Consider the following 25,728-nt stretch of genomic DNA (forward strand, 5'->3'; position numbering starts at 1 on the left):
GCCTTAATGTGGCTACCTCACATGCATTTAAATTATGTTTGGGAAGAAAGAAATCAGTTATGTGTTACGAATTTTCTAACCCAAGGCAAAACTCTCCAGGAAAGGGAAGAAAACACTGCAAACAGGATAAAGATGAAACAACATGCATTTTTTTCTTTTAGGTTAGCAGTTTCATCTTCCCTCTTGCCAAACATTAAACTATATATATATATTTCCCTCCTTCCCCTTCTTAAGCTTTCCTTCCTGTGAACTAATTTGATTGAGACAGTGAAATCAGACACTCGAGGGCATGGAGTACTTGAAGATATATGCTGTGTAACAATGATGGACTATAGCAAAGGCAACTTCCCCTTTGCTTAATATTTCCCCAGGTGTCAGAAAATCAGTAATGAAAGGTCAGTTAAAATAAAGCATCTAGGGGTGCCTGGGTGGCTTAGTGGGTTAAAGCCTCTGCCTTCAGCTCAGGTCATGGTCTCAGGGTCCTGGGATCGAGCCCCACATTGGGCTCTCTGCTCAGTGGGGGGCCTGCCTCCTCCTCCTCTCTGCCTGCTTCTCTGCCTACTTGTGATCTCCATCTGTCAAATAAATAAATAAAATCTTAAAAAAAAAAAGAAGAAAAGAAAAAATAATAATAAAATAAAGCATCTAGGAGCACCTAGAGCCTTTGGCTCAGGTCATGATCTCAGGGTCCCCGGATCTACTCCCGCATGGGACTCCTGCTTGGTTGGGAGTCTGCTTCTCTCCCTGCTCATGCTCGCTTTCTCACTCATTCTCTCACTGAAATAAATACATAAATAAATAAATAAATAAATAAATGAGATCTTTAAAAAAATAAAGCATTCTGGTTTCCACCATGAAGAGGCTAAGGCTAAGAGGTCAAGACCTTGGGTTTTGATAATGGATAGATCCAGGGTTGAGCCTCTGCTAGGTAATTACTCGTCTAATGATATGAGGCAAGTTTCTTACTCAAGTCTGAACCTGTTTTTTCCACTTAGAATTATACTGACATGAGCATTTTTTCTCCTATCATTTCATATCATCAAAAAATTATGATGTTCATCTATTTTACCGCTTTTCAATTCCATAGCCCATACTAAAGCACAGAAGGACTAAATGGCCTGCCTAAGATCTCCAAGTGACTGGCGACATAGCTGGGTGTAAAACCAGAGTTTCATGTGTGCTAGCCTGATGGTCTCCCCACTGGTGGTCTCTCTGGGTTGAATGTTAGGCCAACAGCTTTCAGAGATCCTCATATTCTCATGCCTGTCAGACGCATCTACAATTAGCAGTCAACAGAATGGTGTAGAAACACATAGAATTCTCCAAGGAGATTTGGGAGGATGAGGCTTTCTTCCCCATTTCTTTACCTCCTCCATCCAGAGGTTAGGGGAATAAACCCCTGACCTCCCAACTCTCACCCTTACCTCTTATGGAGTGCCAGTGCTTAGAAAAACAATAAAGGGACCAGGAGTTTGCAAGCCAACAATTTGCCATGAACGTCAATATAATAAGAGAAAAACATGCTCATCAAGTAAATGCACCTCCTTGAAAAAATCTAAAGGCCCCAGATTCTCCTGAGCTGTGGTCCTTGGCACAGAGACCCAAAAGCAGAGCAGAAGAGTAAGACATGATCAAGAGAAGGGTGTGGCTCAAACCAGAAGCCCAAACCTTTTGTTCTCTCAGGTCTTCCAACTCCTTTTCAGTACTGCCACTTAAGAATCAATGCCCGTGAGGACTATCAAAACAAAAAGCCTCACATAGAGGAAGGAACAGTCAATGAAGCTAAAAGGCAAACTTCTGAATGGGAGGAGATATTTACACATGACATCACCAATAAAGGGTTAGTGTCCAAAATATATAAAGAATTGATACAACTCACACCAAATAAATAAATAAATAATAAAAATAACCACACCAAATAATCTGATTTAAAAATGGGCAGAAGACATGAACAGCTCCTTCTCCAAAAAAAGGACACACACATAGCCGACAGACACATGAAAGATGCTCAGCATCACTCATCATCAGGGAAATGCAGATCAAAACTGCAATTAAAAAACAACTACTATGACACATCACCCCATGCCTGTCAGAATGGCTAAAATCAACAGCACAAGAAACAAGTGTTGGTGACGCTGTAGAGAAATAGGAACCCTCATGTACTGTTGGTGGGAATGCAAACTGGGGCAACCACTGTGGAAAACAATACAGAAGTTCCTCAAAAAATTAAATATAGAACTACACTATGATCCAGTAATCGCACTAGTGGGTGTTTACCCAAAGAATATAAAAACACTAATTCTTTTGTTTTTTTTTTAATTTTTATTTTTTAGAAGATTTTTATTTATTTATTTGACAGAGAACGATCACAAGTGGGCAGAGAGGCAGGCAGAGAGAGCGGTGGGGAAGCAGGCTCCCTGATGAGCAGAGAGCCTGATGTGGGGCTCGATCCCAGGACCCTGAGATCATGACCTGAGCCAAAGGCAGAGGTTTAACCCACTGAGCCACCCAGGTGCCCTGAAAACACTAATTCAAAAGGATACATGCACCCTTGTGTGTGTGTGTGTGTGTGTGTGTGTGTGTTTAAGATTTTGTGTATGTATTTGACAGACAGAGGTCACGAGTAGGCAGAGAGGCAGGCAGAGAGAGAGAGAGAGGGAAGCAGGCTCCCCACCGAGCAGAGAGCCCGACGCGGGGCTCAATTCAAGAACTCCAACTCCAGGATCACGAGCCACGCTGAAGGCAGAGGCCCAACCCACTGAACCACCCAGGCGCCCCACCCTTGTGTTTTTTGCAGCACTATTTACAATAACCAAGACATTGCAAAGCAGCCCAAGTGTCCATATATATACAATGGAACATTATTCTGCCATAAAAAAGAATGAAATCTTGCCATTTGCTACAACATGGACAGAGCTAGAGAGTATAATGCTAAGCAAAATAAGTCAGTTAGAGAAAGACAAATGCCATATGCTCTCACACATATATGAAATTCAAGATACAAACAAATGAGCAAAGGAGGGGGGAGAAAGAGACAAACCAAGAAACAGACTCTTAACTATAAAAAACAAACTGATGGTTACCCAAGGGGAGGTGGGTGGGGATGGTATGTGAAATAGGTGACAGGAATTAGAGTACACTTATCATGACGAGCACTGAGTAATGTATAGAATGGTTGAGTTGCTATACTGTATACCTGAAACTAATATAATGCCGTATGTTAACTATACTGGAATCAAAATTTAAAAAAAAAAAAAAAAGAATCAACGCACATGAGAGACAGAGAGAACTATGTTATGCTGGTTAATGTTGTGGAGCCAAAACAAAGGGGCTTAGAAAGCTTTAATACATTAGAGCTGCTTTAAGATATAATGCCCCAGTTAGAGAGGAGAAGGGAATTTGGGTAAATTGGAAGGGGAGGTGAACCATGAGAGACTATGGACTCTGAAAAACAGTCTGAGGGGTTTGAAGTGGCAGGGGGGTGGGAGGTTGGGGTACCAGGTGGTGGGTATTATAGAGGGCACGGATTGCATGGAGCACTGGATGTGGTGAAAAAAATAATGAATACTGTTTTTCTGAAAATAAATAAATTGGGAATAAATAAATAAATAAATACATCTATCATCTTAAAATAAATAAATAAATAAATAAATAAATAAATAAATAAAACTGAAATGATCAAATGCAAAAAAAAAAAGATATAATGCCCTCAAATTGATTAGGGGCATTATATTATATTATATTATATTACTGTTGATTTACCCAAAAACTGATTTATCTGCCTCTAAATGCTTTTGAAGTAAACTTTTCCAGCCAAATGTCCCCAGTGTTAGATTCATACTTAGCCACAACTGAAACCAGGTAAGATGTTGCTCTCTTGTCCATTACGTAGAAGCTTTGCATGATCTTGAATACTTACTGGACAGACTCTATTGGCCTTTTACTCCTGACTCTTTGTTCTCCATTGCCTGTCTTTTGCCTCCTGGATTTGAATGCTCACTGCCTAGAACACAAGTACCTGCTTGCCTCTCCTTTCTTAGCTGAATTTTCCGGATGTGTATTCTTGCAAAAATGAGCCAATACTTATTTGTCTTATTATTTTTACTTTCTGTGAGCTCTCTGCCTTAGACACATGGCTTGATTTACCCTGCACGTGCACGCACACACACACACACAACTAAACACTTAGTCCCAAATCTCTCAATCAACCCTGTCCTCCTACTATCCAAGTACTAATGTAACAATTTCACAGAGGTGAAAGACCAGTGCCTAGCAATGTGGAGAATTTCAAAGACCTCAAACTCTACAACATTCCAGTATTTATTTCACTTCTGCCCTGCCCTTGTGGCATGATGGTTAGAGATTTGAGGCTAATGAATTACTACTATAATTGAGACATGATAATTCAATGTACAATAACATAAAATGGCTGCTGTCTTGGCCATACCCTATTTCCCCATTCTCTACTTCACCTCTCTGCCATCTTCATTGATTCAAGCTTTGAAGGTTCAAGCTCTTCTGAAATCCTGGATCTTCTTCCATGCATAATCATTAAATGTACCAATAAATAACTTGAAAGAGCCTCTCTAATTGTTATTTGTATTTCTACATTCTACTATTATGCCAATGTTTACCTGAAATTTTTCACTTTGAATATACAGCTAATGCTATGTCATCACTATAATTCTTCTTAAAAAGTTAAACATAACATCTACCATGTGAGAGTTAACCATTATTTTTTGTTAAAATTCACTGATTATGAAAAAAGAAAAATTTGAAAATAAAATATGTGCAATATAACCAAGGAAAGCCAGAGCAGAAAAATTAGTAACCACATTTTGAATTTTTCTAAATATTAATTCTAGGCACCACTCATGTCCATACAATAGCGTATGTCAAACCCTTAGTTTAACATGCAGGTCTTATTCTAAACACTTTATAAATATGACCTCATTTAATCCTCTTAACAACCCTATGAAATGCATACTACTATCCCCATTTTACAGTTGAGGAAACTGAAGCCAGAGAGATTGAGTAAATTGTCCAGTTCCACAGCTAATGAGTGAGGAAGACATGATTTGACCCCAGGAAATCTCACCCCAATGTCTATCCCTTAACTAAGGGATTAATTAGCTTACTATTTATGATTTAACTCTCTGCCTTGTCTCCAATACATCTCCTACACTCCTCACCTCTCTTAAATCTGTTCATTCACTCACTCTTTTGACAAGTTGGGCACTCCTACAGCTTCACAGTCACCTGCTTTGGAGAGAGAGAGAGAAAGAGAGAGAGAGCAGTGGGGATCGAAAGGAAGGGAGATGGGGGAAATGAAGCAACGAAGGAGGAAGGAAAAAAAGAAAGGAAAAAACCCTGCTCTGTCCCTAATCATCTATTTGCGAATTTACTAATTTAATATTACTCTCTGCTGCCCCCTGGAGATAATTTGGTAAAACTAAAATTAATGTTTTCATAAACTTATTTCATAAATTCAGTAATAGAAGCACTTTGAGATTTTGGTAATGTTTTGATGTGGTTTTGATTGCATACCTCACATTGCACATTTATTTACCTCTTTTGGAAGCTAGCGAAACAATATATGACTACCTGATGGGCAGTATAGATATGATGACCTAAAAAAATATTATTGAAAAGAATAATAATCTTCTGAAACACAGATGGCTCAATAAAAATGGCAGGATAAAGAGACGGATGGATTGGTGGATGGATGGATGGTTGGCTGTATGGATGGATGGATGGAAAATAGATTCCATGCCTCTTTCCAGGGAAATTTGAGATAAAATTGTCATAGGTTGAATATCCTAGAAAGCATACTCTAAAATGGAGTTTAGTGTGAAAGATGTTTATTAAAGAATAACCTTGAACTCATCACTTGTGAAAATGAATGAACAGGAACTGGAGTGGGCAGAGCCAGAATTAAAATGATAAGGTAGGTCCACAAGTTCAGCTAACCCCATGGGAAGCTCTGGAGCTTGAATGCCCTTTAGAGTTGTCCTCTGTTTTGCCAAAATGGCCATATTTTATCCTCCTGTATCTATCAGTCATTAGATATAGCTCTAAGAAGGAGCCTGACATAGGGTGAGGTCATTCATGAAAGGCCTGACTTTAACTGACAACACTTACCAACACTGGAGAAAAAATCCTTTACCAAAGGAATCACAATGCCTGCCATGTGGATAAATCTTGGAAGATAATCTGATCTAATTCTGGTCTCAAGTACAGTGGTATGTCAGTCAGCCAACTGTCTTTCACCTCCAAGAAACCAAATTACTGAATAAAAATCTTGTTGAAAATGTAACCAGGGTGCCTGGGTGGCTGAGTGGGTTAAGTGTGGGACTCTTGACTTTGGCTTGGGTCATGATCTCAGGGTCATGAGATCGAGCCCTGTATCAGGCCATCAGCATGGAACCGATTAAGATTCTCTCTCATCTTTCTCTTCTTCATCTCTCACCTCCCACTCACGGTTTTCTCTCTCTCTCTCTCTCAAAAAAAAAAAAAAAAAAACAAGAAACAGAACCTGGGGGATTTCTACATTAAGGTGCTGGCAAAAAAGGAAAATGGAATCCCCACCCCAATGCTGGGACCCTTCACTTCCTGAGGCCTACACATACTACACCTTCTTCCTACAGCCCCATATTCCACCTCCATGAAGGGAAACTAGACCTGAGGGATGGGAACATGGGGAAGGGTGCTGGCCAGAAGAGAACCCCTTTCTCATGGCATTAGAAAAGGGAGGGATAGCTGGGGTCCCTCACACCATTATCCCTTTCTGTAAACTCTCGATCAGCCCCTCAACCAAGAGTCTGATCCTCTTGTTTCCCTTCGTGCACCTCTTGGTGAATCTTCTGAGATGATTTTTGGCCACTTTGGGACTAGACAGCAATTCTCACAGTGGGGGGATGGGAGGTGAACTTTAAAGGCAGTTACGTTCTTTTCATCTATGAATGACAAATGGGAAGGGGAAGTCCAGAAAAATACAGAAATGGATTAGAAAGAATGAAAACCCAAGTCATACGCCATGCCTGAAACCTAACATTTAGGCAAGAAGGGACAGGAAATTTTAAAAAGAAATATTCCAGTGGTGCCTGGGTGGCTCAGTGAGTTAAGCCTCTGCCTTCGGCTCAGGTCATGATCTCAGGGTCCTAGGATTGAGGCCCACATCGGGCTCTCCGCTCAGCAGGAAGCCCGCTTCCCCTCTCTCTCTGCCTGCCTCTCTGTCTACTTGTGATCTCTGTCTGTCAAATAAATAAATAAAATCTTAAAAAAAAAAAAGAAAGAAATATTCCAGAATGAGCCAAATGGGATCACTTTAAATGTTTCAGACGGTATTAAATTAACAATAAACAATTTCTGTGTAACTTTCTAGAAAAAGAATATGAAACATAAAAAGCTGGTATCTGTCTGCAATTTCATTTAATTTACAATGGACCTTTTTCAGGAGAATGAGAAATGTTCTTTTGAACTACTATGGTTTTACTATATCAGCAACTTAAAATTTTTGTTTCCAAAGTACATGTTTGAACCATGCTGTCTATCTTTTATAAGATGTTGTTACATTTTTAATGAATAAATAGAAAATAGTCTAAGTGGTTTAACTTCAAGGAGTTAAATTTGGAAGTTTAGAAATGTTAGAATTTTTTTCCTAGTTTTGAAATAACTGTTAGGACTTTGGTCCCTGAAGATGAACTTCCCCAATGCACACTTCAGTTTTGCTACTTAGTTTTTGTTTACTGTATTGTGGTTTGGTTTTTTGTTTTGTTTTGTTTTGCTTTGTTTTTTTGCTTTCTGTTCTAGAATGTTTATTTTATTCTTTTTTCAAAATTGCTGTTATTGGGGCACCTGGGTGACTCAGTGGGTTAAAGCTCTCCCTTCGACTCAGGTCAAGACCCCCCAGGTTCCTGGGATCGAGCACCGCTTCGGGCTTCCTGCTTGGCTGGGAGCCTGCTTTCCCCTCTCTCTCTGCCTGCCTCTCCTCCTACTTGTGATCTCTGTCTGTCAAATGAATAAATAAAATCTTTAAAAAAAATTGCTGTTGTTTTTGTAATTTCTAGTTCTCTATGAAAACTTTTAATTTTGCCCTTTTTTTGTCTCTTTGAACATTAAATGACAATTTTAGAGTCTCTGTCTGATAATTCCAGTATGTAGAGTGTCTGTGGGTAAATATTATCTATTGTTTCTTTCTGTTCTTTCTGTGAAGTTAGTTTCCTCCTGTTTCAGGTATTACATTTTGCTTTTTAAATTGTAGAAATAATTTGAGGATGTATAATGATCTTATCTTCCTCCAAAGACAATGTTCACTGAGTTCTGTTAGGACTCTGTGAATTTAACAATCTGGGATCATCTTAACCCAATTTTAAGGACAGATTTTCATAAAATCTAACCTCAAAGCTAGATTGAAATCTATGTGGGGAATGGTTTTATTTTCTCCCCCTTCTTCCCTACTCTCCCTGCCCCAGAAGAGGCTATCAAAACACCCCTTAAAAACAATCTGAGGGTTTTGGAGGGGTGGAGGGTAGGAGGTTGGGTGAGCCTGGTGGTAGGTATTATGGAGGGCACGTATTGCATGGAGCACTGGGTGTGGTGCATGAACAATGAATTCTGGAACACTGAAAAGAAATTTTAAAAATAAATTTTAAAAAAATCCCTTAAGCTTTCAGTCAGCTCATTGAGATTAATGAATATCCCAAAGTAAAAGTAGTTTCAAATACCAGCTTCATGAATCCCTATATTTTTTTCTCAATCTTGGCCAGGTAATTCTTTGTTACCTTGCAAGTTCCATGATGAATTTCAGAAGAATTATTATAATACTTATTGCTATTGCTAACTTTTCTACTTTCCTTTATTGGAAAGGTTGGTATAAATTTCTGTCTGCCATTACTGGATATGGAAGTCTCATCCTTTGATTCTTTACTATTCCTAATCTCTCACAATCCCTCAGCAAGTCTTTCTGATTCCCCCTTTAAATACTTCCAGATCTTGACCATTTTACCAGTGTCCACTGTATTGGATTAGGGAAAAAAAGAGGATAAAATTGTGAATTCATGGTTTTTAAAAATAAATCAATATGTCACTTAACTTTTGGGCAGCAGCAAAAACATAGAGACAACAGAAGCTGAAGAACCCTGTGTTTAACAGCTGCTTCATTTCATAAAACTTCCTTCAGTCTTCAAAACGTCCCTTATTTTAGACACTTGTCACATTATGTTCATGAAATATAAAAACTCAGATATTCCTTTTAACAAATCCATAAAATTTTTAAGTCCAACATTTAGATATTTTTCCTTGAGTATTTTTCCTTGAGTACTAATACCTGCATTAACATCTATCTAAATTATTTTTTCATCAACTGCTCTCCTGCTAGTGACCTTTCTTTCTTTCTTAAATGTTCTGTTTCTTCTTCTTAAATTCTTATTTAATATGCTACCGATGGTTTTGGAGCGGTTTAATATGATTTGAAAGTGTATCTAGGGGAATTTTCTAAAGAACACTGTTAAGATTATCTCACCTTTGGGGGAAAAAAAGGTTAGGAGACTTGAAAATGTTTAGATGTTAAATGCTCTGTGCTGAGAAAAAGGTAGATAAGATCTTTTTTTTTTTTAATTTAGTGTTTCTATATTTTACTTGGCTGAGCATGATAAAGCAATTAGAACTATGAGAAGCTTCTAACCAAATCGTCCAAAGAGTGAGTAAACCAATTAAGACTGAGCCACTACTGGTTATAAGAACCCTGGAGAGAATGAGACAGGGGTGAGCTTCCACCACAAGTTAATCTATAAACCCTAATTCTTCAAAATGAGAACCTCAGAACCACCACCCATGGAAACACCAGCAGTCATCCCTCCATCTTCAAAAGTCAATCACTATCACAATATCTACCTTGAGGCACCTCCAACAACAGGGACGGCACCCTGACTTTTGGGAGATATTTGGGGAAAAGGATGTAGGCAGTGATGTAAAAAGTAGGCTGCTTATATCTTTGTCCATTGTACATGTATTAAATAATTTCTGCTTTAAGTTCATGCATTTTATGACCACTTAAATCTGGTTTGCCAGTATGAAATTATTAGGGAAAAGAGGGAAATAAATAATTATTACTGCGAAGAGTTAAGTTTTCCATGAAAGGGAGGTGTTTGCAAAATGACCTCCAAAGGCCGAAGGAGCCACACATCTGAACATAAAGGCTGACAAGTCCAGCCTGATAAAAAGTGGTTTATTAAGGGGACTTACAGACAGACCTGTGTCTCTGGTACCACAGGACAAGTACAGCTCAGCAACCCCACCTTTCTAGAGACCTGCTTTGATAGTCCTAGAAGCTGAGAAACTGCTGGGGGATCACCCAAGAGAACGTTTAAGAATTGGTGTGAGTCATGGTCATATCTCCACAGCAGATCAAAGACGTTGTGCCTAGAGGGCGTACTAAGGGTATGGCTGAACAAAAGAAAGAATGTGGGGGTGGAAACTGTATCCTAAGAAGGCTTCAGGTCCTAGAGCAGTCCTCAGAGCAAAATTGTCCAAGATGGCATTAGATGTCATTGAGTATTTAACTTAATATTTGTCTTAGGCCCATTTGAAAGTAACTAACTCCTTGTCCCCTGGGATAGCAATATTAATGAATAAGACTCCATACACAGACTGGAAACTAGTTTGGGGGAAGTGACATGCTGAAATACTTCCTAAACATCTTTTTTTTTTTTTAATGCCTTAATTACAGTTGTTTATCCCACTTTTTTCCTTCTTCCAAAAGATATTCCCTTCAAGTGCAAAGATTACATAATTCAATTATGCTCTGTATATATCAGTTTGGATCTGTATTAAATGGGATTATTCTTTCCCTCAGGCTCTGTGCTGCAGCTCAGAGTCTGCTTCAGATTCTCTCTCCCTCTCCCCCTACCTCCCCCTCTGCCTTTCCCCACTTGCGTGTATAAGCTCTCTCTCTCTCTTCTCTCTAAAATAAATAAAATCTTTTTTTTCAAATGGAATTAGTTCAACCCAATGACTTTAAGAGTCCATAGAAATAATGTTTCTACAAGGCGAAGGGAAGCATAATATAAAATTTACTTTCTATTAAAAGAAACAACAAAAGTGACTGAGAGATCAAAATATTTTTAATAATTATTCTTATAAAAGTAATATCTTCTGGCAAAACCAATTTAAACAGTAGTACAAAATAATATAAGGTAAAAAGTAACAATATTCATCCAAGATCTCCAATTTCCACCTGCCTTCCAATTCCATGCTCCAGTTGTGGTAGAGAAAGAAATGTCCATGTCCTCTGCCCTAGAATATGTAAATATGTTACCCTACATAGCAAAAGGATTTTGCACATGTGATTAAATTAAAGGAGCCTGGAATAGGGAGATTATTTTGTTTTATATAAGCATAAAGGTCCTCTTAAGGGAAGGAGGGAGGGCAAAGAGTCAGAGTCAGAGAAAGAAAGAAAACTTTATAGGCTGATTTAAAGATGGAGGATGGAGTCCCAAGGCAAGGATGACAAGCTGCCTCTAGAACCTGATAAAGGCAAGGAAACAGATTCTCCTCTAGAGCTTCCAGAAGGATCACAGCCTTGCCAACACCTTGATTTTAGCCCGGTTAAAGCCATTTCAGACTTCTGACCTCCAGAACTGGAAGACAAAAAATTTGTCTTGTTATAAGTCACTAAAAAGTTACTTTGTTACAGGAGCAATGGGAAATTACTACATCATTTAACCACTGCAGTAACTTACTCACACTTCTGCGGTAGGTATAAAGGCCTGCTATGATGTTGCTTTATAATTCTGCTTCCTTTATCAGGCCTGCCCCAAATATTTGTGGAGCCAGGTGAGAGTGCAGGTGCAGGCCCATGGATGGTAAGGCCAAATATTTTTTTAAAGTTATAAATTAAGGTAACAAATTGTTAAATGAAATACATTCTATCCTCCTTACAAAAACTACAGGTTTCCATTAAAAATTTTTTGTTCCAAACATATACTTGTATATAACCTATAGTTTTTGTAAGGACAAATGCTGGCAAAATATCAAATTTGTCAAAATTTAATTACTAGTATTAAGCCTGGGTGTTCTTTTAATGGTCCCTCTATATTTAGAAGAGTCATAAGCCATTGTGTGATTGTGTCATAAATCCATTTCTTATTTCTACACAATTTAGTTTCCCCCTTAGTGAACTAACCACTCATATGCTTTGCCTATCTTTTTTTCTATTTAAGTTAAATATATTTATTTATTTGTGTATGTGTGTATATATATACACATGTATATATACATACATATATATATTTATAATTTTATTCTAGATATTAGTCCCCTCAGCTATCTCCTGTTTCCAATAAATAGTTTAGAAGAAAATGAAAGCCATTTTTAAAATTATTTTTATTAACATATAAGGTATTATTTACTCCAGGGGTACAGGTCTATGAATCATCAGGCTTACACTTTTCACAGTACTCACCATAGCACATATCTTCCCCATTGTCCATATATCCCACCCCCACTCCCCAGCAGCCCTGTTTTGTGAGATTGAGTCTCTTATGGTTTATCTCCCTCCTGATCCCATCTTGTTTCATTTTTCCCTTCCCTACCCCCCATCATCCCCCACCCTGCCTCCCAAATTCTTCATATCAGAGAGATCATCTGATAATTGTCTCTATCTGATTGACTTATTTCACTCAGCAGAACACCCTCTAGTTCCATCCACATCATGCAATGGCAGGATTTTATTTCTTTTGATGACTGGAGTGTTTTCCATTGTATATATATATATATACCACATCTTCTTTAACCATTCATCTGTTGATGGACATCTAGGTTCTTTCCATAGTTTGGCTATTGTAGACATTGCTGCTATATAAACATTCGAGTGCACATGCCCCTTCCGATCACTACATTTTTAGGGTAAATACCTAGTAGTTTGATTGCTGGTCATAGGGCAGCTCTATTTTCAACTTTTTGAGGAACCTCCATGCTGTTTTCCAGAGTGGCTGCACCAGCTTGCATTCCCACTAACAGTGTAGGAGGGTTCCCCTTTCTCCACATCCTCGCCAACATCTGTTATTTCCTGACTTGTTAATTTTAGCAGAGTGAGGTGGTATCTCATTGTGGTTTTGATTTGTATTTCCCTGATGCCAAGTGATGTGGAGAACTTTTTCATGTATCTGTTGGCCATGTGGATGTCTTCTTTGCATTAATGTCTATTCATGTCTTCTGGAAAGGCTACATACTTTTATTTTAAACTTTGACTCAAAGACAACATATAAAATTATCTGATGGATTTGAAACTTGTATTTTGTTGTCTTGTTTTTTTTAACCAATATAAGAATCTTTTACCATTTAATTGGCTTAGACTATTTATATTTATTATGTTTCTGCGATATTAGGTCTTATTTCAGTCATCTTATTTCTAATTATTTAGTTACCATTCTCTTTAAGGTTATTTACTTATCTTTTTCTTATTTTTCCATTAGAAAAAAAATGCTATTTCCTTGTTCTGTTTTAAAAGATCTGCATCCTGGTTCTAGTCTTATGGTGTATAGTCCAACTTAATAAGTTCATATATATGCTTATTTTTCCCTATGAAGTGTTAAGGTTTATCAGTACCTACATCTTCACTGCAAAACCAAGAAAAACCTCTAAGCTCACTCTTCTGTTCCTAGGGTCTTGCACACCTTCACCCACACTCACAACATGGTGATAGCTTCCAGACCAGTGCTACTGAAAAGATGATCCACAAATAAGCACTGGTCCACAAATTTGCAATTTAAAAAAAAAGGTTTATGCCAGTGTAAATACTCTATTACTAAGCACACAGTTTAGTCCAGCTGACTTTCTTTTCTTAGCAAGATTTTCTCAATAAAAGCAGCAGCGTATTGATTTGATGTACATTCACACACAAGCTCCTTATCTCATCCAGATAAGGACAATAAACTGTTTTTGGATTGGGCCTTTGAGTAGCATTGATCTTGGATTTTAGGATATATTTTCATGTGTCACTGCTTAGTCAATAAAATTTACTAAGCTTGATTTTTACTTTTATCAATGTTTTAAAAATGCTACTTCAGTCTCTTCTTGCATCTAGTGCTGTAACTCAGAAAACTCAGTCGGACTTTTTTTTTTGCTTAGTGATTGACCTGCATTTTTCCTCTGGAAAGTTTTAGCACTTGTTTTATTGAATTTGGTGGTCTAAAATGTGAATTTAAAATATCTAGGTATAGAGTTTTCTCATCTATTCTATTCTATGAGCCCTTTCAAATTGAGGTCTTACATCTTCCATTCCAGAAATTTTCAGTAATTATTTTTTTTCTTTTTATTTTTTTAAAGATTTTATTGTATTTATTCACTTACTTATTTGAAAGAGAGCAAGCTTGGGAGGAGAAGAAGGGGGGAGTGAGAGGGAGGGGAAGACTGAGGGGCAAAAAGTCTCTGGCAGACCCCCTGCTGAGCACAGAGTCCAATGCAGAACTCAATCCCATGACCCTGAGATCAAGACCTGAGCCAAAACAAGAGTCAGAGCCTCAATTGACTGCACCACCCAGGCACCCCAATAATTACTTTTCAAATACTAACATCTTACCATTTATTTTACAGTGACTTCAGCCATACTGATATTAACTTTCCCTCTCTTATCCCCAACAGCTCTTAATGTCTTTATTTTCTGATTTACTTATTTTTGAAGATTTTATTTTAAGTAATCTCTACACCCAATATGGGACTCGAACTTACTACCCCAAGACCAAGAGTCGCATGCTTCACCCACTGAGTCGTCACTATTTTGTTCTTCAGCTGTATTCACTCTGCTGTTCAATTATGAAAACCATCCATTGAGATCTTTACTTCAACAAGAATATATTGATGTCCAGTACCTAATTTGTTCTTGGAAGTTTCCTGTTTCATAATTCCTAGATTCTCCCATTTCTGTGAGGATATTTACTGGTTTTATTTTAAATTCTTTGCGCACCAAGTCTGTTCACTCTACTCCTTCTAGAATGATTTTCTTTTTTTTTCATTCTAGGTTCATAATGTGAGTCTGTGAGTTCATCTCATCATGGTAAAATCAGTTAGCTACCTTGGAAAATAACAAATATCCATGGAGAAGAGTCAACATCTAGGCCCTGGTTTTTACCGGTTTAGGCAGTAGAGGGGTACATCACAGCATGAAGACAACCTAACATTACATTCTACACTTAACCACTCCTGTACCCCCCACGCATGAGATCTGTCTATCAGGTAACGGCCTGGTACCTCTACTGAAGGCATTACTGCTTTGTAAAAGTAATCATAAAAAAATCTTTTGTAATATATTATCGAGCCCATGAGGGGTATGAGTAAGCAGGTTGGAGGGAATGAATGACCAAGGACCTCGCTGCATTCAACAGCAGTTAAATACCCCAGGGCACACCTAGTCAACCTAGGATCTGCTGTTCAAAGCAGCCACTATTGTGCAGTGAAAACTGTTCTCTAGAGGCCCCATACTTCATTACAGGCAGCTGATGTAGCTACTTCCCCCAAAGTTCTAGTTTTGCCATGTGCTACTAAAAAGACGAGAGCAGGTTTATCACACTTTTCTCAAAAATCTCCAGAGAAGTCATTTGTATTTAGAGCAGAACTTGCAATATAATTTCCCTACAATTAAACAATCTCATAATAAGTACAGATGAGAAACAGTCTGAGGGGTTTGAAGTGGCGGGGGGGTGGGAGGTTGGGGTACCAGGTGGTGGGTATTATAGAGGGCACAGCTTGCATGGAGCACTGGGTGTGGTGAAAAAATAATGAATACTGTTTTTCTGAAAATAAATAAATTGGGAAAGAAAAAAAAATAAGTACAGATGAGAGATTTCTTATTTTAAAATTTTTTACCTTATGGGGCACCTAGGTAGCTCAGTCTGTTGGGCTTCTAACTCTGGGTTTCAGCTCCGGTGGTAATCTCAGGGTTTTGGGATCCAGCCCTGGGTTGAGCTGTGTGTTCAGCATGGAGACTGCTCGGAATTCATTCCTCTGCCCACTCCCTCCTGCTCTGCTCCTCTCCCTATTCACACCTGCTCTCTCTTTCTTAAATAAATAAAATCTTTAAATTTTTTACCTTTTAATCTATGTACAAAAAAGAGTTAACATAGCAGGCTTGTGACTGCAGTCTCAGAAAGGCTTGTTTACAGACTGGCCCTTGGCTGGTGTCTGGGAACTTGATTAGAAAACATTCCCTAAATGATAACAGTGGCTCAGTGTACCTCTACTAATTGTACGAACAATACAATGAGGCTTGTGCTAGGCATCTGCTTTCCTTCCGAGAGTCTGGAATTTCAGTGACTATATATAGTCAGTTACACAGCCACTATGGACTTACAAGGCCAGACTGTGATACAAATTCTGGAGTCTAGGCTCAAGCAGGTGTTCCTGGGAGACATTTCACACATTATGGCAGAGTCAGGTGCATCCTGAGCAACACCACTGGGAAAGGACACATAGAAGCTTGTGACTGATTTACCTCCAGACTTTACCTTGAGTGCCTTTCCCTTAACCAGTTCTGCTTTGTATACTTTCATGGTGATAAATCATAGCCAAAAGTACAATCATATGCTGAGCCCTGTGAATCTTCCTAAGGATCCACCAAATCTGGGGAGTAATCTTGGGGACTCCTGAAAAAAATCTATCTGTAAGTGAATTAAACATCTGAACTTATCTCAACCTCTCTGCCTCTAGAACGCCATCTCATCTACTCAGGGTGCAAGAGAACACAGCCTTCACTCACAATAAAGCAATGAAGATACAGACTGGAGATATACAACAAGGTAAATGTATGCATTAAAATAACCTTGTCTACTAGGCAAGAAGAATTAAAGTTACTGAAGTTATTATGAATGAGAACAGCAAAATCCACATTTTTTTTTCTGGCAAACAAACAAACCTATATATAAAAACACCAGTTGAAGAGTGTTCTAAAATATTTTAATAGCACTAATATGGCAGAGAAATCAAACACACAAGAACAAATGAGAAAAACTGACTACATAAAACAACTTTTTCTATTGAGAAAAACAACCCTGAAGGAAGTGAAGCTCTACACTACCCTTCCTCCAAACCCAAATCATTCTAAGAACTCACCTCCTACACATGAGCACTGTCTGCTATTTAATCTCCAGATCTCTTTAAAGAAATCTGTTAGTACAGTAGGCACAACCTTAAAAGAAAGCTCAAAAGACTTCTGTAAAGGAAAAACCCTATCTGAAGTCAGAAATATTCTCTAAAGGTACATTAACGAAATATAAAGTGAAACTAAATTATTTGATGAGCTACCAAAGAAGAGGATCGTAGGAAATACATCTCTGCTGTTTCTTGAATGATGGCAAAATAATAAATCTCAAAAATAATTTATAATCCAGTTAGAAAATTAGAGAAACAAGTCACACATCATGTTGTATGTGTGGGCCATAAAGATTTGTCAGCATGTTAGGAGATACCTAATGTATATTTTTAAATTAAATTTATTTGAGAGATAGAGAGAGAAACCTTAGCAAATGCTACAGTGAGCACAGAGCCCAATGCAGGACTCCCACTCGCAATCCTGAGATCACCACCCGAACGGAAACCAAGAGTTGGATGCTTAACCAACTGAGCCACCCAGGCACTGCTAATGTACATTTTTTAAATGAAATGAGCTGTTGTGCAGAAAACTTGAGAAAAACATAATTAAGCGCATTTTAAATTTACAGCATCCATTCAGATAGTAGTTATGACAACTTAAGCAATTTAAGTCACATGTGGTAGGTTCTCACACATTGCTCTCATTCACATAGTGCCTGTTCTTTCTTCCTTCCCCTCAATATTTTCTTCCTAAAACAAGGGTTGGAGGTCCCAATTAGGGTGTGACTATGTTTTTCTTATATTTTTATTTCTTATATTTTTATTCCTGGCACCCATATCAATGCCAGGAACAGCAGGCACTTACTACATGCTAATTACTATTGCTAAAACAAGGGGAGATTATGGTAGGACAATGTTGCATGTAGACTGGACACTGAAACCTAGTCCATTACTTCTCTCCTCATTTAAAAGTGAGTTTTCCTAGAATCTCTGCCTTTGCTTCTGTCAGAGCATATAAACCATTTTTGGCCTAAGATGAGAGTTGATCTATGTGTATGCTACACTTGCTGACTCTCTGATGTTATTGATTCTACCTATTTTGGCCTACAGTGTGGGCCTTCTCAGGGTCTTAGATAGATTCCCTAAACGTGACGTCTACAGAATTTAAACATAAATTGAGATCACTCTGGAACTAATGGCCAATCATTATAGAGACAGACATCACTGATGCAACAATTGAGATAGCCCTGTCCTCATGTTTAGATCCTGCCACTGTTCTACCTGTGTTCCCCCCATTCTCATTAGGTGAACATGACAAAACTATGGCATTTAGGCCAGATAGAGTGTAGCAATAAAAGCTGGTGCTAAGAAATGCATGCAAAGTAGGTAATACCTCCCCAAGTTACTAAATAGGAAAATCTTGTTAACTTTGTGGGGAACAACCTCCCAAGCTGTCAAACAGAAGGTACTTTTTCTCAGGAGGATGAACCATAAACACATCCTGAACTCTGCTAATTTTCACAATGTAACTAGATTAGTGACCTTTACCAAACATCATAAATACCCACTGAATGAGGAAATATCCTGAATGGAAGGGAAAAATGAACTCCCTGAAGTCCAGGGAGGATAGCATTTTGGCCTGCCTAACCTGCAGCCACAGGTGCTTTAAGCCCTAAAGCTTTACTATGTGTCCTCTGTAATAGGTTTGACATTTACATAGGCCACTCCAACTATCCCACTAGTCTGATGGCTCCGGATTTACAAGAGAACAACAAAACATCTTACAATGCTGTATTAATCAAGATGCTTGATTGCAGTCAAATCTATGTCAAATTAGATCTAGTAAATGCAAGATGAGAAACGAATTGACTTGTGTGATTGAGGAGCTGGGGGACAGAGAACATGATATTCAACATAGTTGATCAGGAGTCACACTGCCTGGACCCCTATCTCTCTGTATTGTTTTTGTGTGTTAGCATCATTGTCTCTTAAAGCACTGTAGGTGTCCCCCACGTAGCTGGAAAGAATGGCCATCATGAGAGCTAGACTCACATTCTATCATTTTGACTTAATGGCAGAGCCAGTTGCCCAACCAACTTCAACATACTGACTGTCCCGGTTGAGGTCACCTGCACATTACCCACATAGTCATTATTCTCACAATGCATACAATGTATGACCAAACCCTACCTCCTGTGATCGGTAGAGTTCTATTATCAATAGCCCCAACGGTACCACAGGAGCAGATGCTTCCTCTCTATGCAAGGGATGCTGAACAGCAAAAGACAATACACATTCAGTTCAAATGTCTTTATCCAAACACTAATTTGATAGGAATAGTTAGAGTCACTGTAAGCATCTATCCTTGTTTACTCCACTCTGGCCACATTGGCCTCCTTGCTGTTCTTCAAAAAGCCATACACACTCCTGCCTCTGAGCCTTTGCACATATATCTGGAATGCTTCTCTCACCTCCTTCAAGTTTGCATTCAAATACCATCTGTTCAGTGAGGATCATACTACAATGCAACACCCCTACAGCTCTACACACACACACACACACACACACACACACACAGAACCTAGTGACTCAGCTTTGGCTTTTTCCTAAGCATATATTATCTAATATATTCTGTGTTTTATTTAACTATTGTCTCCAGGCAACAGCAGGAGGACAGAAACTCTTATCTGTTTCATTTACTCACTGATATATCTCCAGCACCTAGTGTAATGCCTGGCATATAATCGGTGTTCATTATATATTTGATGAATTAACAAATGATGGAATCTAGCAGGGATGCCTTATGACTCTGTTAGATAAGGTACATTATAGTATTAAACAGGGGAGTACATCATAGTACAGTACATGAATACAGTCTTCATTTATTGGCCTCCCTAGGCTTCTACAGTTTAGCAAAATACACCCAACCTCAGCTATGTGGAACTAGATCCAGGGTGGGATTTCCACAGTTCTCTGGGAGGAGGGATCACCTTAGATCAATTCAAGCCTTATCTCACGTCCTTGTCAAATTTCCGCAATCCACATGACTCAGTAGCTACTTGCTTTCCTAATCCACTTTCCTTTCCCCCCACTACGATTTAAATCCTATTCTGAATCTAAACCCTGACACCCTACTTAGCCAGGAGGCTAGATCCTTTGAAGAGGGTGCTACTTCACCCAGACGGACCACCTGGAACCAACATGCTGTTAACCATCAGTGAGAATATCACAAGAACACGGAGAATGGTGTTGCAACATCTCTTCCACCAGACCGAATCCCTTTAATACTGATTTGGTCTGATCTTCCTGGACTTCGACAGTTCCCTCTTGGACTCTATATGCATTGCCGCTCTCCACCGGAATCCGCTCAGCCGAGTGATGCACACGTCAACAAACATCAAAGATCCGTGAGATAACTGATTTCTATGAGGTGTAAACCGGCCTGGAATCCACCAGAGCTTCACACGTTTGCTCCTTCGTGTGACACTCAAAGGCCACAGGGCCCAGGTGTGTCTTTTCACCTCTGCAAACTGTCAAACGACCTCCCCACAGTGATAGAGAAGTCAAAGGCTCAGTCGTCAGTCTACCGTAGTGCGTGAGTCAACCGTCAGCCCCCGAGTCCCCACCCCCACCTCCCGGTCTCTGAGAAACCGCGGCCTCGGGCTCTCTGGATGGGAAGCGTTGCGGCGGAAACGAATGAGTCCAGATGAGACTACAATTCCCAGCAGGCATAGCGGAAGCGGTGTCGCCCGGGCGCAGGCCAGAGTTTGGCGCGAAGCCCTGCGCGGGACTTCTGGGAGAGGAAAATGACAGCCCCAGGCTTGCGGCCGATCACCCGCAAGCTACTGGAGCTTACCGGGGCGTTGCGGCGCGTGAACCGAGCTTGCAGCACGTTCCAAACCTTCGCGGAAGTTCTCAGGCTGCCCAAGAGACAAATGACGAAGCTCGCGTTCCCACTACAGGAACTCCAGCGGCACCTCACTCCAGACGCGAGGTTGGACCTTCACGTGAAGATCTTCGACCCGAGCTTGGAGGACATCTCCAAGGCAGAGAGCGTCTTCACGGCCACCGGCCGCAACCGCATCGAGTACCTCAGCTCCGCGGTGCGTCTCGACCACGCTCCGGACCTCGCCCACCCTGAGGTGAGACTCAGGTCGTGAGGACTGGGGCAGGCATTTTGCCCTCGCCTATTCTTGTCACCGAACGAGATTTTCTAGCTCTGTGGGGACGCATAAAATTATTTTAACTAAATATGCACATATAGTTTTAGTTACTTTGGTAATGAATATACATTAAATGATTGTAAAAACCAAACCAGTGCAAAAATTAAATGGCTTTTTATTCTTTCTCCTTCTTAATTGACGTAGGGAAAAACATGCCGAGACAAATGAGACAAAGTGAATAGGAAAAGTGCAATAGTTACACAAATGTGATGGTCCTTATCAGTACGTAATTTTCACCCAATCTGAATTTCCTGTCGTGCAGAAATAATAATTACATATACATGGCCACAATGTGGTTTTCATTAAACAACATTAGTGAAATTCCACGAGTAGGCATTTTATGCATGTCTTAGAGATCTCATTATTTGCAACTGCACCACTGCAGTGGAAACTTTCCTTCGAATTAGAACTGCTACGATAGTTTAAATAGTCAGAACTAAGGGGAATATAAGTAGTTTCATAATTTTGAGACAACATCGTGTTTTGACTGAAGCTTCTGAATTGCTGGGCTTTTTGTCCAGTAACTTTTTGTTTCTTGAAATTTAGTTTTATTTATATATTATCATTGGATTTAATCTGGCAGAGCATTTGAAGCTTATGCAGGACTCAGATCAATTCATACTGAAGGACTGACCCCAGTCTTGCAAAATATGTAGCATCCCTGGCCCCACCCACTAAGTGCCACCCAGTCCTATTCATAAATAGAAATGCCCTTACAGATTTCTAAAACACCCCCCAGAGGGTGATAAGCACCCTCACCTAGAACCACTGATTGGTATTATACCCCCTTCAATACCATGTTAAAAAGCAGTCATGTATATTAATGGTTAGTATCGGGAACATTATGTTCCTTTCTACACTATAGAGGTCTAAAGGAGAGAAGTTTAATTGCAACAAGAGAGTCAAGAGAAAAGAACAACCTCATAAATGCAATGGTGTTACAGTCAACTCTGGTAGTTTGTGGGGCAATGCAGTTTGAGACATGTAGTTGTACTTTAGAATAAGTTTTGTTGACATGCATATAATTTTTAACTTCAAAAAGCTTTGTAAATAAGGAATGCTTAATAAATGTCCCAGATGTTCTTGAGTAGTATAATGTAATTAAAGGCACAGGTTCTGAATATAGATGTCCTGAGTTTAAATTCCAACTTCTTCCCTTCTAGCTATATAATTTTGGGCCAGTTGTTTAGCCTCTCCCTGCCTCTAGTTTTATCATTTGTAAAATGGGGATAATAATATTACCTACCTGATAGGAATGTTGTAAAAAGTAGATAAGAAAATTTATGCTAAGTGCTTTGAACAGTACCTGGCCCTGGGAATCATTCAGTAGATAGTAGTTATATGTCAGAATTTGAGGTTCAACTAAATATAAGCCACCTTTTTACATGGCTAGGAAAGACAGTCGTTTAACAGATTTTTGCAGCGAATACAATATATAATAAAAATGTATATATAAACCTTGTACTCAGTTATCTTCTTTTTCCTTATATAAGGTGTGTTTTATAGGCAGAAGCAATGTTGGAAAATCCTCTCTAATAAAAGCCTTATTTGCCCTGGCTCCAGAGGTTGAAGTCAGAGTCTCCAAGAAACCGGTATGTTGAAGGAAAGGGTGGGGGAGGCCCATGGGATATAAAAGAAACAGTATATTGAAATGTAAAACATGTCTGAACCATCTCTGAATTGACTAAAGTGACTAATTAATGTTGAGAGGTACAAGAAATCATACTTGCTAAGTTTCTAGAACAGTGATTTCTTTCAAACAAGTAGTAAACTAAGACATTTTATTGACACCTGTACCTATCCCTGAAGAAGAAGGAAGTATGTCTGGATTTATTTTGGTTGTCTTGCCAGTTTCTTGAGGAAATCTTTTGTTCAAATCTTTTCCAAAGAGTTGCCGCATGAAGTATTGTTGCCATTTTGTATTTGCTTCTTTAAGATTGATCATCTACTCCTGCCCTGATTTTAGAGGAAACTGCTTTGAAGTGATTTTTCTCCTCTAATCCTATAAATCTTGTATACTTTGCTAAGTCCTTTCTCCCGCCCTTCTCCTACTACCCCTTCTCTCTTTATATATAGATATAGATACAGATATGTATATGTATACATACATATACATATATATACATATATATTGGGCACATCCCAGTTTACCCAAGGCCAAATGATGTGATTACCCCAGCCAGTCTGCTGTAGTAGCTTTCTGGCATTTTAAAAATTTCCTCTACTCTTTCTCAATGATGCAGACTACCAATATCTAAGATACGGTGTCATTAAAATTCACCTCTAGTTCCTCTCACCTTATTATCTATCCATGGCAGAGTGTTCCCACCAACTTGCGGCTCACTTCCCCCCTTTTCTTTGCATTGGAACCCTTACATGAAGCTTCCTAGTCTTCTCTTGCTCCCCATTTCTTCATGTAGTTAATCTGGCTTCATCGCTAATGCTGATGATTGTAGTTCATTAAATCTCCTATCCTTAGGCCTACTCTGTCTCCTCAAATAACACAGCTAAACTCTGATTTCTAGGTAGGGTGGGTTCCCTTCCTGCTTGAGAGGACAATGGAAGAAGTGTATTCTTGACATTCCTAATCTGCCATTTTTCTATGGATAGACACATCAACTGACTGGGAACCCAAGCACTGTTTTTACAGAATATTTCCTCTGAAAATATTTGTTCTAAGTTCAACAATTGACTTTTTAAGTTGCTTATCTCAATCTTTTGTTTTCTGATAAATAGTGTCATTAGACACAAAACCATGACTTTTTATTATCTTTACATCATTTTAGTTTAACACATATTTTATAGTGTTGTACATGCTTTTAAAAAATGGTTTACCGAAAGCACTAAAACCATCTAATGAAACATGCAAAACATCTTAATTCTAGGGAAGCAGTAGTCTAGATGTAACAAACTATCAAGTTTTGCATCTAGGTTTTATGAAAACCTGTATGACTAACAGTAAGTATTTTTAGTTTAACCAATCTGTGCCATAATTTATCTCTCTTTAAAATTGAGATAAATTATTCATCAGAGAATATTGACTAATGCAGTGACACCATTATAGAATAACTTTTCACTGAGAAAGAGCTAATGAAAAGACTCCAACATATTTTGGGTACATATTTCTAATCAGAAGTTCTTCTTAAGTCATATAGATGCTCTTAAAAAGGAACTGGAGGGAAGAAGTAGCATCATCTAATCTTATCTCCAGCCACTTCTCTTCTATGTTCTTTTCCTGTATCATCATCAGCATAGCTAGGATTATATTCAGAACACTTAGCCTTTTAATAAATATTTGCTGATTGAATAGAAAATGTTGAGTCATTAAATATATACAGGATGTATTCTAAGGAAGCTTTTATTTTTCCATTTATTTTATCAGGGGCACACAAAGAAAATGAATTTTTTCAAAGTTGGAAAATATTTTACATTGGTGGACATGCCAGGTTATGGTTATAGAGCTCCCGAAGATTTTGTTGACATGGTAGAGACCTATCTAAAAGAACGAAGGAAGTAAGGAAAATATTTTCTTATAAATCTAATCCAAAAGCATGTTATAATTGGATTCATGTCTCTTTCTCCCACTAGAGTTCGAGCTTTTTTTTTTTTTTTCTTTAAGATTATATTTATTTATTTGTTGGAGAGAGAGAGAGAGAGAGCACAAGCATGGGGAGCTGCAGGCAGAGCAGGCAGTGGGAAAGCAGGCTCCCCGCCAAGCAAGGAACGCAATGCAGAACTTGATTCCAGGATCCTGGGATCATGAGCTGAGTCAAAGGCAGACATTTATCCAACTGAGTCACCAGGCATCCCTAGAATTCAAGCTTTTAAAGGAAAGTACTCACTCATCTTTGTGTTCAGCCCTAAGCAGAGGATCTTAGGTCTAATATCTGCTATTAAAATAAATTAATATTTAGTAAACTTAGTTATTGAAAGTAATAGCATTGAGATTTATTGGATTATAGGATGAACTTCTAATAGACTAAAAATTCCTTTTGCCTAAAAAATTTTTAAATTTTGGAGTGAAAATTATTCAAAAAATTTCTCAGCATAGTGAGGGTCAGGGAAGAAATGAATGAGTATATTTGATATTGTCATTAATTTTTATTTCTGCATTCTTATAGTTTGATGAGAACATTTCTGTTAGTGGATAGTGTTGTCGGAATTCAAAAAACCGACAGTATTGCCATAGGAATGTGTGAAGAATTTTCATTACCTTATGTGGTAAGTATTTCTTTTGAATCACAGTTGCTACTGGAAATACCAGTTTGTGTGTATACATGTGCAAATGCATGTGTGTGTGTGTCTTTTCAGTGAGAGAGCAGTTCTTATCTCTGCAAGAATAGTTTTTGAATAATCTTTTTAATTATCAACCAGTAGTAGATAAGTTCTGTGGTACTTTAAGTCTCTTTTCTTTCTCTCA

General features: G+C 38.6%; 1 protein-coding gene across 4 annotated transcripts in view; it reads left to right on the forward strand.

Annotated features, from left to right (window-relative positions):
• The first annotated feature begins 20,886 nt into the window (after positions 1-20,886).
• GTPBP8 (GTP binding protein 8 (putative)) overlaps positions 20,887-25,728 on the forward strand; it is a 197,420-nt gene continuing 192,578 nt past the window's right edge. For all 4 annotated transcript variants that reach the window (XM_044251392.1, XM_044251396.1, XM_044251395.1 and 1 more), the window contains exons 1-4: positions 20,887-21,227; positions 22,802-22,900; positions 24,691-24,821; positions 25,430-25,529. In XM_044251392.1, the coding sequence (XP_044107327.1) occupies positions 20,892-21,227; positions 22,802-22,900; positions 24,691-24,821; positions 25,430-25,529 (666 nt within the window). In that variant the 5' untranslated portion in view covers positions 20,887-20,891. The remainder of the gene's footprint in view (positions 21,228-22,801; positions 22,901-24,690; positions 24,822-25,429; positions 25,530-25,728) is intronic.

This window comes from Neovison vison, chromosome 6 (genome assembly GCF_020171115.1).
Source record: "Neovison vison isolate M4711 chromosome 6, ASM_NN_V1, whole genome shotgun sequence".
Taxonomy (NCBI): Eukaryota; Metazoa; Chordata; class Mammalia; order Carnivora; family Mustelidae; genus Neogale; species Neogale vison.